The sequence below is a fragment of the Crotalus tigris genome, unplaced genomic scaffold (assembly GCF_016545835.1).
Source record: "Crotalus tigris isolate CLP2741 ecotype Arizona unplaced genomic scaffold, ASM1654583v1 scf7180000019097.2288821080:1192077, whole genome shotgun sequence".
In the NCBI taxonomy this organism is placed as follows: domain Eukaryota; kingdom Metazoa; phylum Chordata; class Lepidosauria; order Squamata; family Viperidae; genus Crotalus; species Crotalus tigris.
In genome coordinates, this window is record NW_024097373.1 from 146,573 (window position 1) to 161,526 (window position 14,954).

Below are 14,954 nucleotides of genomic sequence, written 5' to 3' on the forward strand. Positions count from 1 at the left end.
AAAAGACTGAATTAACTCTGGTGATTTCTTACTAGGTTTTTTATAATTAAACCACAGCCACAAACACTTCTACTGACCCAACGATCACTGAACAGGTCACTTCAGCAATAAACATACACAACCCAACATCAGTAGGAGTTAACTCCCCCAAAATGAACAGTTGACTCAAACTGTGGATCAAATGGCCCCAAAGTCAGGAGAGATCTAGCAATTGCCATTTGCCACAAAGCTTACCACAACTATTTGTTTGTTTTTTAAATTTACTTATTTTATATGGGTGCTCATCTCACTTGATTCTAGATGGCATACAATCAAAATAAAATCATAATCTTCTACCATTAAAAACAATTTTAAAAAATTAAAATTACATTTAAAATACAATACTAAAAAGACGGAAGGGTAAACTTTAACAATATAACCATTTAATGCACTGCATATTGCCTTGGGATCTCACAGCCAAATGACATATTGGGCCAAGTTTTAAGGGCCTTCCGGAAGGTCAGAAGGGCTAGAATCAATCTCACCTTAGAAGAAATGAAATTCTGGAGGGCAGGTACAACAGCAGAAAAGGCTGTCTTTCAGGATCCCACCAAATGAAGCTCCTTGGCTGATAGAACCTGCACTATGCCCCTTCTGCTGGACCTGATGTGGCAAGTCAATGTAAGTGGCTCTATGTTGCATCAATCCCTGGATTCCTTGCCAGATAAATTTAATGTAACTCCAGGAAGAATGAAGTTTTTCATCACCTAATGAGAATAATGTATCTCCGTGAGACAGGGGAAATTTCCTATAGATTACTCCTAGGCAAGATTTATACTTGGACTCCTAACCAGGAGGTGGAGTGGCTGCCAAATGGACAATCCCCTCCTGGAAAGCAGCAAGCCTGTTCTGGACAATTAAATTAACTTTTGCCTTAACTCAGGGGTGTCAAACTTGCAATGTCACGTCACATGTTGCAATATATCATGACTTTTTCACCATTGCCAGCAATGGGGTGGGCATGGTTTCGTTATGATGCATCTGGCCCGCAGGCTGGCAGTTTGACACCCCTGCCTTAACTCTCTGTCTCCTCAGCCAAATTTCAGATGTGAGAGCCAGGTAGGTGGGAAACAACAGAATCCAATCAGCCTGCAGAAAGAAAAACAGGTACACAGGAATTTCCTTTCTCTGAATCAACCATAATATGATGTGTATGTATGGATTGACTGATTGATTATATGTTGTCAAGTTACTTTCAACACTTAGCAGCCACTAAAATAGCCTTTCTCCAGGTTTATGTCTCCCATTCTAGTCCTTTGCAATTCCAATACAACACCTATTGTAATTGAGTTCATCCACTTTGGCACTGATTCTCCTCTTCTTATTTTCCTTCCACCTTTCCCACTGTGAAGGACTTCTAAAAAACAGTTTGTTTACATAGTTATTCAAAGCAGGATAATTTGAGCTTCATAATTTGTGTTTTGATCAAAATTTCTGGAGTGATTTGTTCTACAATCCATTTGTTTTCTTGACAATCCATGGTATTTTCTGGAATCTTTTCCATCATCAGAGTTCAAGAGCATCAATATTCTTTGTATCCTGCTTTGTTTTACTTCTACAGAAGGCTACCTGGAAAATGATTGGCTGCACAATTCTTATCTTGGTAGGTATTCGACAAATCTGAATATTTTCTTCAAGGCTTTTGTTGCACTCTACTAAGAGCTAATTTATTGAATATTTCTTGATAGCTATTTCCTTTACTGTGGATGGTTGATTGAAAAAAAAAAAGACAAAAACTATCTACCACTTTGGTATCTTCACTGACAGTCTGGGACTGCTGTCATTATTTTGGTCTTTTTCATATTTAATTTTAGTCCCATTTATTCACTGTCTTCTTTGACGTTCATTACTACAGCTTGCAATTCATTTTCATTTTCATTCAGCAAAGTAGTTTCATTAGTATAATGCAGTTTATTGATGTTTCTAACTCCAATTTTAAAACCATATTCATCTTCTTCCATCAATGTGGATTAGATGGGCATTTTTCAAGCAAATTCTGTAACTAATCCAAACCTGGATTGGTGGGAAATCACTTACACACATTTAGCTTCAAAAATGGGAGCATCTAAGAATTAACTAGGGACTCAGATTTGCTATATCTTGCTCAGTATCATAATTTGATTTTTTTCCTATTACTCCCTTCCCACTGATTCTGGCTGTGTCATATATTTTGAAGCCCTGAGTGAATCTGTATTTTATAAATTCTGTATTTGATGAAATATAAATGCTTTATCTATTCAGAGAATAAAACTATAAAAGAGCTTTAAATTTTTTGAGGTAGATTCTTGCTTCTGAACATATAGACACTTTTTACCTCACTATTTTTGACCATTATGAAACCTTGCAAATTTAATTTCTCCTTTAATGCATTACAGTGATCTAGTGGTGTAATCAAATATGGTGGCCAAGCTGGGGGCTGAATGCCCCAAGAGCCCCAGTGTGGCTTTCAATTATTAAACCAATCCAATCTAATGATGGTCTTCTGTCATGCATCCATAGAAGAACCTAGTCATTTATCTAAGTCACCATGATGGGTAGGAGCAGGTCAGCATGTGAAAATGAGTTATGGGTGAATGTGGTAGATAGCCTCAAGATGTACTTACTTTGGTGACTTACTTGTGTGTGTGTGTGTGTGTGTGTGTGTGTGTGTGTGTGTGTGTGTTTTCAAGTCAGTGTTGACTTGTAATGACTACCTGGACTAGACTCTGCTATTGCCTCCTTCTGCAGTTTAAGGGAAAGGAACTGGCCCAAGGTGCCTTTTGTGCCTAGAATTCAGTCGCCCAGTTTCTAGCCTTATACCTTAACCATTATACTTGCTCTCCCTCCTGGCACTCCTCATCTGCTGAGAGATTTTGTGTGCAAGCCTCAAAGGGGTCTCTTCCTTCAAATATAGAAGCTGATTGCTTTACTGATTTCTGGAAATCATTTGCCTTGCCTTGCCTTGCCTTGCCTTGCCTTGCCTTGCCTTGCCTTGCCTTGCCTTGCCTTGCCTTGCCTTGCCTTGCCTTGCCTTGCCTGACAGCTGCATTTATTCACCTGCACTTATTTTTCAGTATTTGTAGTTCTCAGATTGTTTCAAGGTAATTTTAAAGAGGAAAAAATACACATAAACAAGCAGAAAAAAACTGATTGTAAGCAGGTAGAAATTAAGCAAAAACATGTGTCAAACTGCCTCCATTCGTTCAAACATGAATAAAATAAAATAACATACATGAATTATGTGCGTTTTTTAAGAAATCACACACAGAGGTGGAAATGACAGGAATGAACTGAGGATAGCTTTGTCCATATTTAGAAGAGAGATTATACACCTTCCGGCCATGGACATCTGCAGGTGGATGAAAGGGAGAAATGATACCTCAAATGTGATTGTGTAAATTGCACAAGGTTGTCTTGATCCAACTAATGCAAATTATATAACTGCATTGTTTGCACTGTCAAGACATGATCCATGTGACTTCATTCTGACAGCACATTGGGTTCTAATGGCATTACTGCTGCTTCTTATTCAGACGTGACTCTGCTATCACTTCCAGAATCCACTCAGCTGGTTGATTCTTCGTGCTGCCTAACTTTTAATAACTTGCCTGAGGTGTTTGTGCTCTGTTCTAGTGCCAACTATAGCAATATAAAATGCTGTGCTTGCTGCAGTTAGATTTAGCTTGCTGCAGTTATGTGCGGTTAGATTTTGATTTGTTTGCATTTATTTATTTACAATTTATTTATTTATTTACAAATATTTATATGCCGCCCAATCCCAAAGGACTCAGGGCGGCGTACAAGGTTAAAAACAGTCATAAAAGAATAAAATAATCCAGTCATACCGCGAGTCCGATCATATCCCGCCCCCCCGGGGACATCAGCCCCAGGCCTGCCGGAACAGGAGAGTTTTAACGGCTTTCTTAAAGGCCGGCAGGGTGGGAGTAGTTCGAACCTCGGGGGGAAGTTGATTCCACCAGGTCGGAGCCACCACAGAAAAGGCCCTTCCCCGAGGGCCCGCCAGCCGACATTGTCTGGCCGACGGGACCTGAAGGAGGCCCAATCTATGGGACCTCACCGGTCTCTGGGAGCTGTGCGGCAGAATGCATCATATACATACACACCCAAGAGATGCCAGTTAATCTCCTATTGTCAGGCAATGTCCACTGGTAGACACAAATTGTTTATAAGCTATCTTCCGTTGCTACAGTTTTGCTTCTGTTTATATCTCTAATTTTATTGTTATGTTGCCACTTTAAACTCTCTACCCAGAGTCACTTTGACAAGATGGGTGAACATAAAAATACAATGAAATAAATAAATCACTTCAAAATCAATAAATCAATGTATAAGGTAGCCTTTTTTTAAAAAAGCATAAATGTTTTGTGTGTAAAATGCCAAACAAAGAGCCTCATCCAATATGTTCTGCGCTTGACAGGATGTGAGCAATTTTAAGACAGCATACAAAGCAGGGACTATATATTTCTGGAATCAAGTTAAAAGTGTTAAGCCCATAATGCATTTCAATGTTCACATTCTCAAACCACTTTTTGTACAAACCAAATATAGAAACACGTGTTTCTTATGCTAATGCTCTCCACTGGGATCTGTGCTTGGACTTTGTTGTTCTCCATTGACTATCACCAACACTTAACAGAAGCTGTTTCATCCTTTTGCTTCTCTTGTTCTCACTCATCTCTTACATTTACTTTGCCAGCAAAACCCTTGAGGAATTCCTCCATAGCATCAGTTCAGGACTAAGCATGTACTGAACTTGAATCTCCATATTGAACTTCTCTTGGTCATTTGCCAGTTGGCTTCATGCCATCCCTTCCTTGACTATTCATATTATTTTAAATATATTTTTATTTAAGAAAATTTATACATCCTCCCAACTCATCCTCAGTGATTTGGGGGAGCTTACAAGGATAATATAAGGATACATTATCTTTTCAAAGATAATTATGTGATTATTTTCTGCAAATCTTGGAGGCCAATAACCTGCTTACTTATTGATACTGTATTGGTCAGTTGCTAGATTCCCATAATATTTATAAGCAAAAATGTAAATGACTTTTAATATATTTGTTTTAAACTTTTTAGTTATGTTATTTTTCTGAGGATTCACTACCCAAATACTAGAACTATATACTGTCCCTCCCAGTTCTCAAATATTTTATATTTCCCTCAATCCAGAGGCAAATACTATTCCCTTGTGCATTAGCCTGTAGGCTTATGTGGACTACATAGTAGCTTCTCAGATGCTGATTGATTCAATGTCACAACCAGAAGGCCAAATTATGAAGATATAGATCTGTCCCTTAGTTGTGTAAAGTGCTGCTTTGATAGTGAGTTTTCCAAGTACAGTAATGCACAACTTAACATGATCAATTGCACTTCTGTGACAAATATAGTATTATCTCCAGGATATAATTTTAATCCTTAATTTATTCAATTTAAACAGTCTGTAAAAGTTATGTAGGCTGCCTATCTTTATCTTATCTACCATGAGGTTAGTCATGACATACATATTTTTTCAAAGCAAAGGAAACATATCAGTTGATGAAGAAATAGTAAATGCATCTGCCAGTAGTATTTACTCAACATACTTAGTTTAAACTATTGGATTTAACCACTTTTCTCAGTTCACACCAGATGCTAACACCAGCCACACAAAAACTGGCCCTAATCTATAAGGCATGTATGTTCTAAATTGTTTGTTTAAGTGAGCATAGAATCATATCCATTGTTTCCTTCTGCTGTAATGGGAATAGCATGGTATTTCATCCAGAGTTGCTTCCACTTTTGAGGTAGCTTCTAAATGAACTAATAATCCCTCTTAGCCCATTATTAATTATTTCTCTGATTTGTCTGGGCAAGAAAATGTTATCTGCCACTAAGCCTAATAAGAATGAAAGACTATGCTCAATTTAGCAACCTCAGTAAACCATCAAATAGTGTGGCTCATGCCAGGACAAATAAAGTAAAACTACAGTTTTAAAATTATATTTTGGCTTGATCCAGATGCAGTTATATTTAGGATGCATCCCACAGGACATAACCAAGAAATTCAACAACCAGGAGGCAAGCACTGCACTGAATAGAGAAGGGGATGGGAAGACAGCAAAGGCATGTGTAAGTGAATTAATGAGTGATTAGTGCAAGGTTAGAAAAAAGATGAACTACATAAAAGAAGGCTGCAGTCCTATGTTCTGCAGCCTTCATCTAGCAGGAATGGCCAATGTGTGAATCAGCAAGGCCAAATGCCATGGCTGCCTGTTGAAGGCTTACACAAAGAATTTTAACTTTTCAGGTCAGAGACCCAAAGATCCTGAAAGAAGTAAGGTGAAAACCTGTCTCAGACTACTGGGGCACATTTAACAGAATATCAGAGTTGGAAAGGATATTGGAGGTCTTCTAGTCCAAACCCCTGGACAAGCAGGAGATCCCATAACATTCCAGACAAGAATTTGAAAGAACCATCCCTTTTATTAGCATACCTTTTAACAGTACTCAGTAGGGCCCAAACATGTCTCAAAAGTGATGGATCATTGTAGTCAAATCTAGTGTTCATTTTTCTGACTGAGCTGTATGTTACCAAGAAAAAGTAGGAAAAAAGAGATGCTCTCAACAGGGATCAGCCTCACTGGACATAAACCTTACCCAGTACTGGACTCATTGTGCTGGATACTGAGGCCAAGTTTGCAAATTACATAACAGCCATAACCCATAAAGTCTCCACATATACACATCCCATATGCTTTATATTCCAGGATTCTTGCAGACATTAGAAATGGTAAAGCATTTTTAAAAACCAGGCAACTGGCAAAGATTGTGCTAATATCCATTCTGAGTAGGGAATGATTATATCCAAACTAAATTACTCAGCTTACACCTGCTGTTACCTTACAATGCAAGAGAAAAAAAGCCAAAAGGCACAGAGTGTGATTTTAAAGTCCTTAGTTCATTTGATTAGTATGATTGAAAACCATTTCAGTTCTCCCTCTAGTCATATTATATTCTATCATCTTTTTTGTAAAATAAAAGTATTACACAATGTAGCTAAGAGAAGCAGCCTCCAGATTTATTTTTAAAAGACATTTTTCTCCTCTCCCCACTTACTTGCCAGTAAACCATTTTTTAAATTCAATTATCTGATTATTTTGTCCCAAAGTCTATCAGCATTGGTTCTAGCAATCGTACAGAACCTGGAACAGGAAGCTTCTAGAAAGAAAGAACCGGGAATAGGAGAATCTACTCAAAAATTCAAAATAATAAGTTCGCTGTTTTCATCCCATGTGAATGCACAAACATGAATGCAGGATTTGAACAGCTGCTATTCCAATTATTTTCCATAGGAAACTCTCCTCAGGAGTTCTGTCATACTCTTTAAAAGACTGAAATCTGTGCTTTCTTCAATCTGCAATTTTCTACGTCTTTCAGAGTGATATTTTCTTTAAAGCATTGGAGTGGATTATGGCAATTGGAGTCATTTTTATAGTCCACACTGGTCATATACAGCTTGAATTCAAACAAGTTAGCCTAATCTGTGATTTAGCATGTCATGGGAAATATAACCATAGTTTAGTATGTCCTATGTACTAGACTATTCCAATATGCCATATAATGATTTATTTGTTTCAACACATTTATTCATTTACTGCAGCTTCTATGCCAGCCAATTCCCAAGGTCTCTAAGAAACTACATCCACAATTAGCATTGAATGAAAAGCGTGATCAGACAAAAAAGTAAGCCCTATAAAAATACATGAACATAATTGCATCAGCAAGAAACACTGATCTTCCACAGCCCCAAATACACTCCTGAATAACCATGGCTCTTGTTCAGATACACTTTATGTGGCTACAGCAATTGTGTTTTGTTTTCCCAGGTTAAACTTTTTTGCTGAAGCTTCCATAAGGAGGCATCCTATGGGAAGAGTTAGACATTTAATTTTTCCCTCTAGTAGACTTGGCCTGAGGATATCTAGCATTGATCTAGCCATTTTACATTCTCATTCAGCTTGTTCTAAAACTTCTGTTATCAGTGGGAGATGTGCAATGAACTCTCTTTATAAAGGTTTAATGCTTTCCAGGTAATTAGTTCTCTGCTGCAGTTAGTTTTAGGATCTGCTTCATCATCATCATCATAGGCCATACAGTATCTTTCTAGCACTATACGTTTGATGCAATGATTTTAATATTCTCATTGTATAGTTTTGGGAACTACTTGAGTAGTATACATGTAGATTAGAAGAGGTGATATATTTTTAAAAAATAACTTCTCCTGTAGTTGTCTTCATTGAAGTCAACAAAGACTGTCCTGGATTTTTTCCTTTCATGTACAGAGCTTCTAAAATATAGAGGAAGGCAGTACCCATATAGCCTTTGTGCTCCACAAAGCCACCAGAGCATATTTCAATATTTCCTAATTTCCTAGCAGGCTTTCAAAAGCTAGTGATTTGATAGCAAAGCAAGGTTTTATTTTATTGTTTTTTTATACATCTCAAATTTTTAATATGCCATTTTTTTTGTAATTTATGTAGTTACTATTTAATAGCAACTCACTTTATCCTTAGAAACACAAAATATTGTGAAAGGAATTTTTAGAAGCAGAAGAATGAAATAGAAAGACTATTGAAAGGCAATAAAAGTACAGAATTTATTAACCTAACATAGCAGTATGCTGAAGTACTTAAATTTTAGCTTAAATAATATTTTTCCATTCAGAATAGAGCTGTAAGGGACTTTGGAGGTCTTCTATCTAAACCCCCTGCTCAAGCAAGAGACCATTATCATTACTCTATTTAAACAAGATTCTTAGAACCAAAACATAAATACCTTTAAACGTATTGATAAATTATTCAAACTATGTTCGGAAAGTTCATATGATTATATGGTTTATATTGTTAGAATTTTAAGAAGAACAAATATTACAGGGTAATAGAAAAAAGTAATATTACTTTATCAGATGTCGTGGGAGAATTTGCACAGAAAGTTAATATTTCAGAGTCGTATATAAACTTTTGTAATTATACTATATATCTTTACACCAACTGCAAAAAAAGGTTAAATTGCTTGTCACATGTTGGACATATAATAAAAAAAATATTTTAGACATAATGGGTGAAATTGGAAATATTCTACTGACTTTCACTCAGGCTTCCTATACCTTCAACGATCTCTGGAGAGCTCCCAGGATAGAGTTTTTTATATTCTTTTCTATATTTCCTTTTTACTATATTATTATAAATTTTGATACATTGTATTATATCAATACAGTGACATTCATACAATATAATTAAAGATAGTTGACATTCTCTTATTCAGATAGCTTAAGAGTTTTGAAAATATAGAAATATATTCTATCAATATTAATTACAGTTTAGATTATCAATATTACAAACACTAAAATAATTCAAAGTTGGGTTTAATACTGAAAGGAAAAATGAAAAAAAACTGCTTACATCAAAGTATTTTTACATAATAATAGTTTGGTGTTTATACTTAACTTTAAAATCTGTTATATAGTTACTTGGTTTACATATTAATGAAAGGAAAAAAGATGAATTTATTTAACTTTAAATTTTTTAACAAGAATTAAAGTACCAAAAAGTAGAAAAAGAGAAAAAGGAAAAAGAAATATTAGGTTTCTCCTCTTTGTATACCTGCTAATTTGCAATATTTGTAGATGTTGGAGCTCCTAATAACTCTTAAGTGATTATATCTAACATACTATATGATGTGTTATGTGTTCCCAATCCATTATTGTCAGAATTGTGTTTTCTAGTATACAGCAACATTTATTCTTACTACTGCAAGTATATTTCTCATTAAATTATTGTTTCCTATTGGTTTTTTTCTAAGATTATACCTAGTAGGAAAGGTTGTGTTTTCATTTCAAATATAAATTCCAAATTTTTCTGCATTTTACTGTATATGTCTTTCTAAGCTTTTTGCAGGTATTTTTTAACTTGTCCACCACATGTGATAAGACATTCCTTCTGTTTCATGACATGGTCAACATGTCACGAGGTGGCGCAGCAGTTAGAGTGCAGTACTGCAGGCCACTTTAGCTGACTGTGTTCAGCAGGTCAGCGGTTCAAATCTCACCGGCTCAAGGTTGACTCAGCCTTCCATCCTTCCAGGGTAGGTAAAATGAGGACCCAGATTGTTGGGGGCAATGTAAATATATATATACATTGCTTACTAGTGTACACTGCTTAGAGAGTGCTTGCACTTAAAGCGGTATATGTCTCATAAATAAATAAATTTGTCTATCTTAAATACTATTGATGGAATTGTATATCATCTATAAAACATTTTGTACCAATTTGGGTATGACTTGGCACGAATCTGACATATTTAGTCCATTATTCTTCCCATTACTGTATTGTAAGTGTTAAAGATTTCCATCCTTTTGATCATGTTTTGCTCGTTCTGTCTCTGTGTCATACCTCAGTAAATGCCATTGGTGGTCCAGGTTTTTTATTAGCATTTCAAATTCTGTTTTTGTTTTTATGTTTCTCATTCCTTCTTAAGATCTGATTTCATGCTTCTGACTGCTTGTAAATACATCAGACATAGTATATTTGAGTAAGGCTGTGTTTTTAGCTTATTCATGGAATCTGAGTGAATCATATTTGCATATGCAATTACATTGTTCTTGCTGTTAATTATCTCTGACATAAAAAGCATTAGTCAGGATACATTTTCACAGGAAAGGAGGGGAAGATTCCTTTCCTATTACGTTAGTTGAAACTCTTTCAATAAAAAGAGGCATATACAGTAACTGGCCCCTTTCATTATATGTAGTAAAAATACATATAAGCCCATGCATTTGGTGAAAATGGAAAGTTATAAAACAATCTGAATTCTGGTACTCATTAAATACATGGTTCCTATTGAACAGACTAATAACAACTGAAAGATGATTGCCAGGATGTCAGTTGTATATGTTTATTAACAGATTTAAAAAAAATCAGAACAGGTATTAAGGCCCTTTGGGAAAAGGAGGGCTTTTTTAAAAGGGAAGAAGGGAAAAATGACTTAAGCTGAAATCCTTTGTGCCTGCTTGCATGGAGTTGAAAGCTTTTGGCAGGGAACTCTTTCAGCCAACCCTCCCCCCCCCCAAAGAGGAAGCCCAAATCTAAGCAGGATTTTCATCCCGTCAATTGAGAGACAGTATGGGGTGACTCCGGGGAAGAGAGAGAAAAACCTTTGGAGGCCTGGCTCTGGTTGCACATGTCTCCCTTCTCAAGGACTGAAAATCCAGCTTGGATTTTGGCAGGGATGATTTTTAATTTCTGAGCAGAGAGGCAATGCAGTAAGGTAAGGAGTGGGTATGCCTCAGAAGGGTGTGGGGGGGTAGAGGGTCAGTGAAAGTCACACGCAAGTGTCTTTTTTCCCCAGGGGCTGAAAATCTTGCTTGGATTTCTGCAGGGAGGATTCTCAGGAGCTTAGGACAGAGATATTCATGTGTTTCCTGTGCTGGGCTTCCCAGGGTCTCCTCCACCTCCACCCCCACCCCCATGCTTCTGCGCTCCTTACCTGGGACTCACAAGGTTGGTTAACAACCACAGACATGGGTACCAAGATTATGGTTGTTGAGCGAAGCAGTCATGTAACATTTCACTTAATGACTACCTCACCCAACATCTGAGAGTCCTGTCCCAACTGTGGTCATAAGTCAAGGACTACTTGAATATATCCCAAACATATTTTTTCAAAAGGCAACTGGACTTTGTTTTTCCTTGAAGATGTTTCGCTTCTCACTGAACTGAAGAAGCTTCTTGGATGAGGAACGAAACATCTTCAAGGAAAAACAAATCCCAGTTGCCTTTTGAAAAAGCACCTTTAGGACAACTATGATCTGGATGACTAAGAATCTCCAGAGACTACCTGTATAGTTGTGACAAATTATTTTACAAAATGCCCTTCCAAGGAAAATTAATCACAGATCTTCAACACAAAACTATCTTGGCTATGATACTGAACATTATAAGACTGGTTTTGAAATAAAATTGTGCACAATGATGAACATGTAATTGCTAAAAAGTATAAACTTTTATTGAGATTTGAAACAGAACAAGTGAAAGAATATATGATAAAGTAGGCTAAAATTTTTGATTATAATAAAGATATCAGACAATGGGTGAATATGTGGTTGAAGGGACTGAAACACTACAGTATGTTGTAATCTTAAAGAGAACATTTATAAAATAATGTATTGTTGTAAATGAAACCAGAGAAAGGGTCTAGAATCTATAAAAGCATTTCAAATTTATGTAGGAAATTCAAACAGGAATTTTATCATGTTTTATCATGCTGAACATGTAAAACACTAAAAATGTTGGATTCAAATACATACACTGATTCAGAGGATTTTAAAGATTAATATACAATTGAGACCAGAAGTTTTCCTTTTGGTACTAAAGCAGCTGGAAAGGGCACGGAAGTTTGTTCTTGTGTGTGATAACCACAACTAGATTATTCAATGCACAAAAGTGGAAAGACTTGGCAATATCTACAATGAAGGAATGGTTGATGAAGATGATAAAACTTGCTAAAATGGCCAAATTGAATTCTTTGATTAGAGAAAAGGTAATATGTGCATTTATTGCTGACTAGTAACCTCATATGGGCTTTTGGCATAAAACAAAAAAAATGAACTTATAATTTATGGTTTTGATTATTAGATAGGACAGATTATAGAAGGAAAAGAGGCATGATGTAAATTAAGGGAAAAAGGTAAATTTATAATTGTACTTTTAACTGCTGTAAAGATCAGAATTTTTTCTTTCTTTCACTTTTAGCCTTCTCTTTTATTTTTATTTTTTTTCTTCCTTACCCTGTATTATTTATAGTAGTTTTTATCTTAAAGACTTAATACACACACAGCACATGCACACACACACATGCAAAGGTTTTATTTTTCAATGTCTCTTATCACATTATAGCAAAATAGGTGATGCCCTTTTGCACCATGAACATTCGCATATTCTTTCACCTATGTATGAGTTTCAAGTTGCCTATGCATCTTACAACTTTATTTCAAAATACCTAAAGAAAACAATTGAGCCTAAAAGTAAGTAAATTTCATGTGAAACTTAGACTATATTTGAAGTTCTTATAAACTAATGGTTGTAGTATAGGATGGCAAAACACTATTAATGTAAGCATATATGTGAACAGAGTACAGCTGGTATAAATCCATAAAATTGGTCTCCTTTCATTCTGTTTTAGTTTATGGCTTAAAATAATATGGAAACAAAATTCATAGACTCACCTCATCAACATTCTCAAATGCATTGATCACATCATACGGCAAACAGGAGAGCAGGTCAATTACAAACCAGGTCTTCAAGTAATTCATTCGGATCAGCTTTGGATCAGAGATCACCTCTCCAGCAGGCCCAACAAATGTGGTGTGAAAATTAAGCACAATGTCTACCAAAAAAATGACATCTACGATGCTGTCCACTACCAGCCAGGCCACATTGTTCTGTTTGGTTTTAAATGAGACGTTGTAAGGGACTAAAATTGCAGTGTAGAAAGTTAAAATCAGAATCACCCAATCCCAAGTAGTCTTGAAAACACAATAATGTAAAATGATATGTGGTGGGGTCTTTGGTGCTTCTTGCTTGTATTGTGGGAGGATTTCAGAGCCCAGCTGCAAAACCTATAGAAATGGGGGGGAGGGGGAGAGAGATGAATGAATGAAGAGGAAAATCATTTTCTAATTGAAACCTAAACACCAAAACACTTTAATATTCCCATATTGTTAATTTACATGGACCATCTTTCCTAAAAAGTTACTTTCCCTATAGTGTTTGCCTGATAAATCATCAGCATTGCTATTTTTAAGCCAGTGAAATGTACTTTTTAAATATCTTTAGAGAACTGGAACTTATGGGAAACTATTTATATATGGTTTACTTACCTACTTACTTCCAACATGGGAAACTATTTGTATATTATTTATTTACCTACTTACCTCCAACATATCTATACCATTTAGTCGAGCAACTCTAGGCAGTTTACAGGAGGGAGAAAAACAAAATAAGAATGCAAGAACTTATGTCAGAACTGATATCTAACCTTGATTTTATCTGTGTGTAAATAAATACATACATTAAAACCTGTGTCCTCCTCAATCACTCTTAGGCAATGCATCTAGATCACAATACAGGCAAACCTAAATGCCACAGTGAGAAAAACATACATTTTGATGAAAAAACAGTTAGAAGAGGAAAGAAGATCTGTCAGTCCTTTGAGATGATCAGATAAGGCCTTTCATGGCATGGGGTGGGTTATCTGAGGGACCGCCTCTCCCCAATTTCATCTGCCTACCCCTTTAGGTTTGACAGAGACAGAGAATTAAATTTGGCAGGTCCCAGGAGGTGGGCCTTCTCTGTCTCAGTGCCCACCTTGTGGTACCTTCTCTCCCTGGAAGTGAGATTAGCTCCATCCCTTTCAACATTTCACAAGTCCCTCAAGATCTGGCTATGTTATCAAGACTGCGAGTCCCAGGAGACTGAGAAAAGTATGCAATGGTTCCCTTACTGTAGTTAGTATTATTCTCTCCTGTTTTATAGTTATTCTTTCATTGTGACTGTTTTTGTGTATTTATGTTTTTTAATTAAGTGCTGTACACTTCCCAGAGTCACTTTCATGTGAGAAGGAAGGAAGGAAGGAAGGAAGGAAGGAAGGAAGGAAGGAAGGAAGGAAGGAAGGAAGGAAGGAAGGAAGGAAGGAAGGAAGGAAGGAAGGAAGGAAGGAAGGAAGGATATTAACTGTCTGATAGTGGCAATAGGTCATGGGGCTGGAGTTTGTGTGGAAATTGCATACTGACATGTAACATAAGATTTGGGGCATAAGATGTCTTGATAACATTGCCATTTCTCAGGAGCGCTCTAATTCAGGGCAGCTGTTCT

At 36.3% G+C, this 14,954-nt stretch overlaps 1 protein-coding gene across 1 annotated transcript in view; it reads right to left on the reverse strand.

Moving 5' to 3' along the window:
• KCNH1 (potassium voltage-gated channel subfamily H member 1) overlaps nt 1–14,954 on the reverse strand; it is a 114,947-nt gene that overhangs the window by 60,967 nt on the left and 39,026 nt on the right. Inside the window, exon 6 of the mRNA XM_039359656.1 lies at nt 13,307–13,699. Coding sequence (XP_039215590.1) covers nt 13,307–13,699 — 393 coding nt within the window. The remainder of the gene's footprint in view (nt 1–13,306; nt 13,700–14,954) is intronic.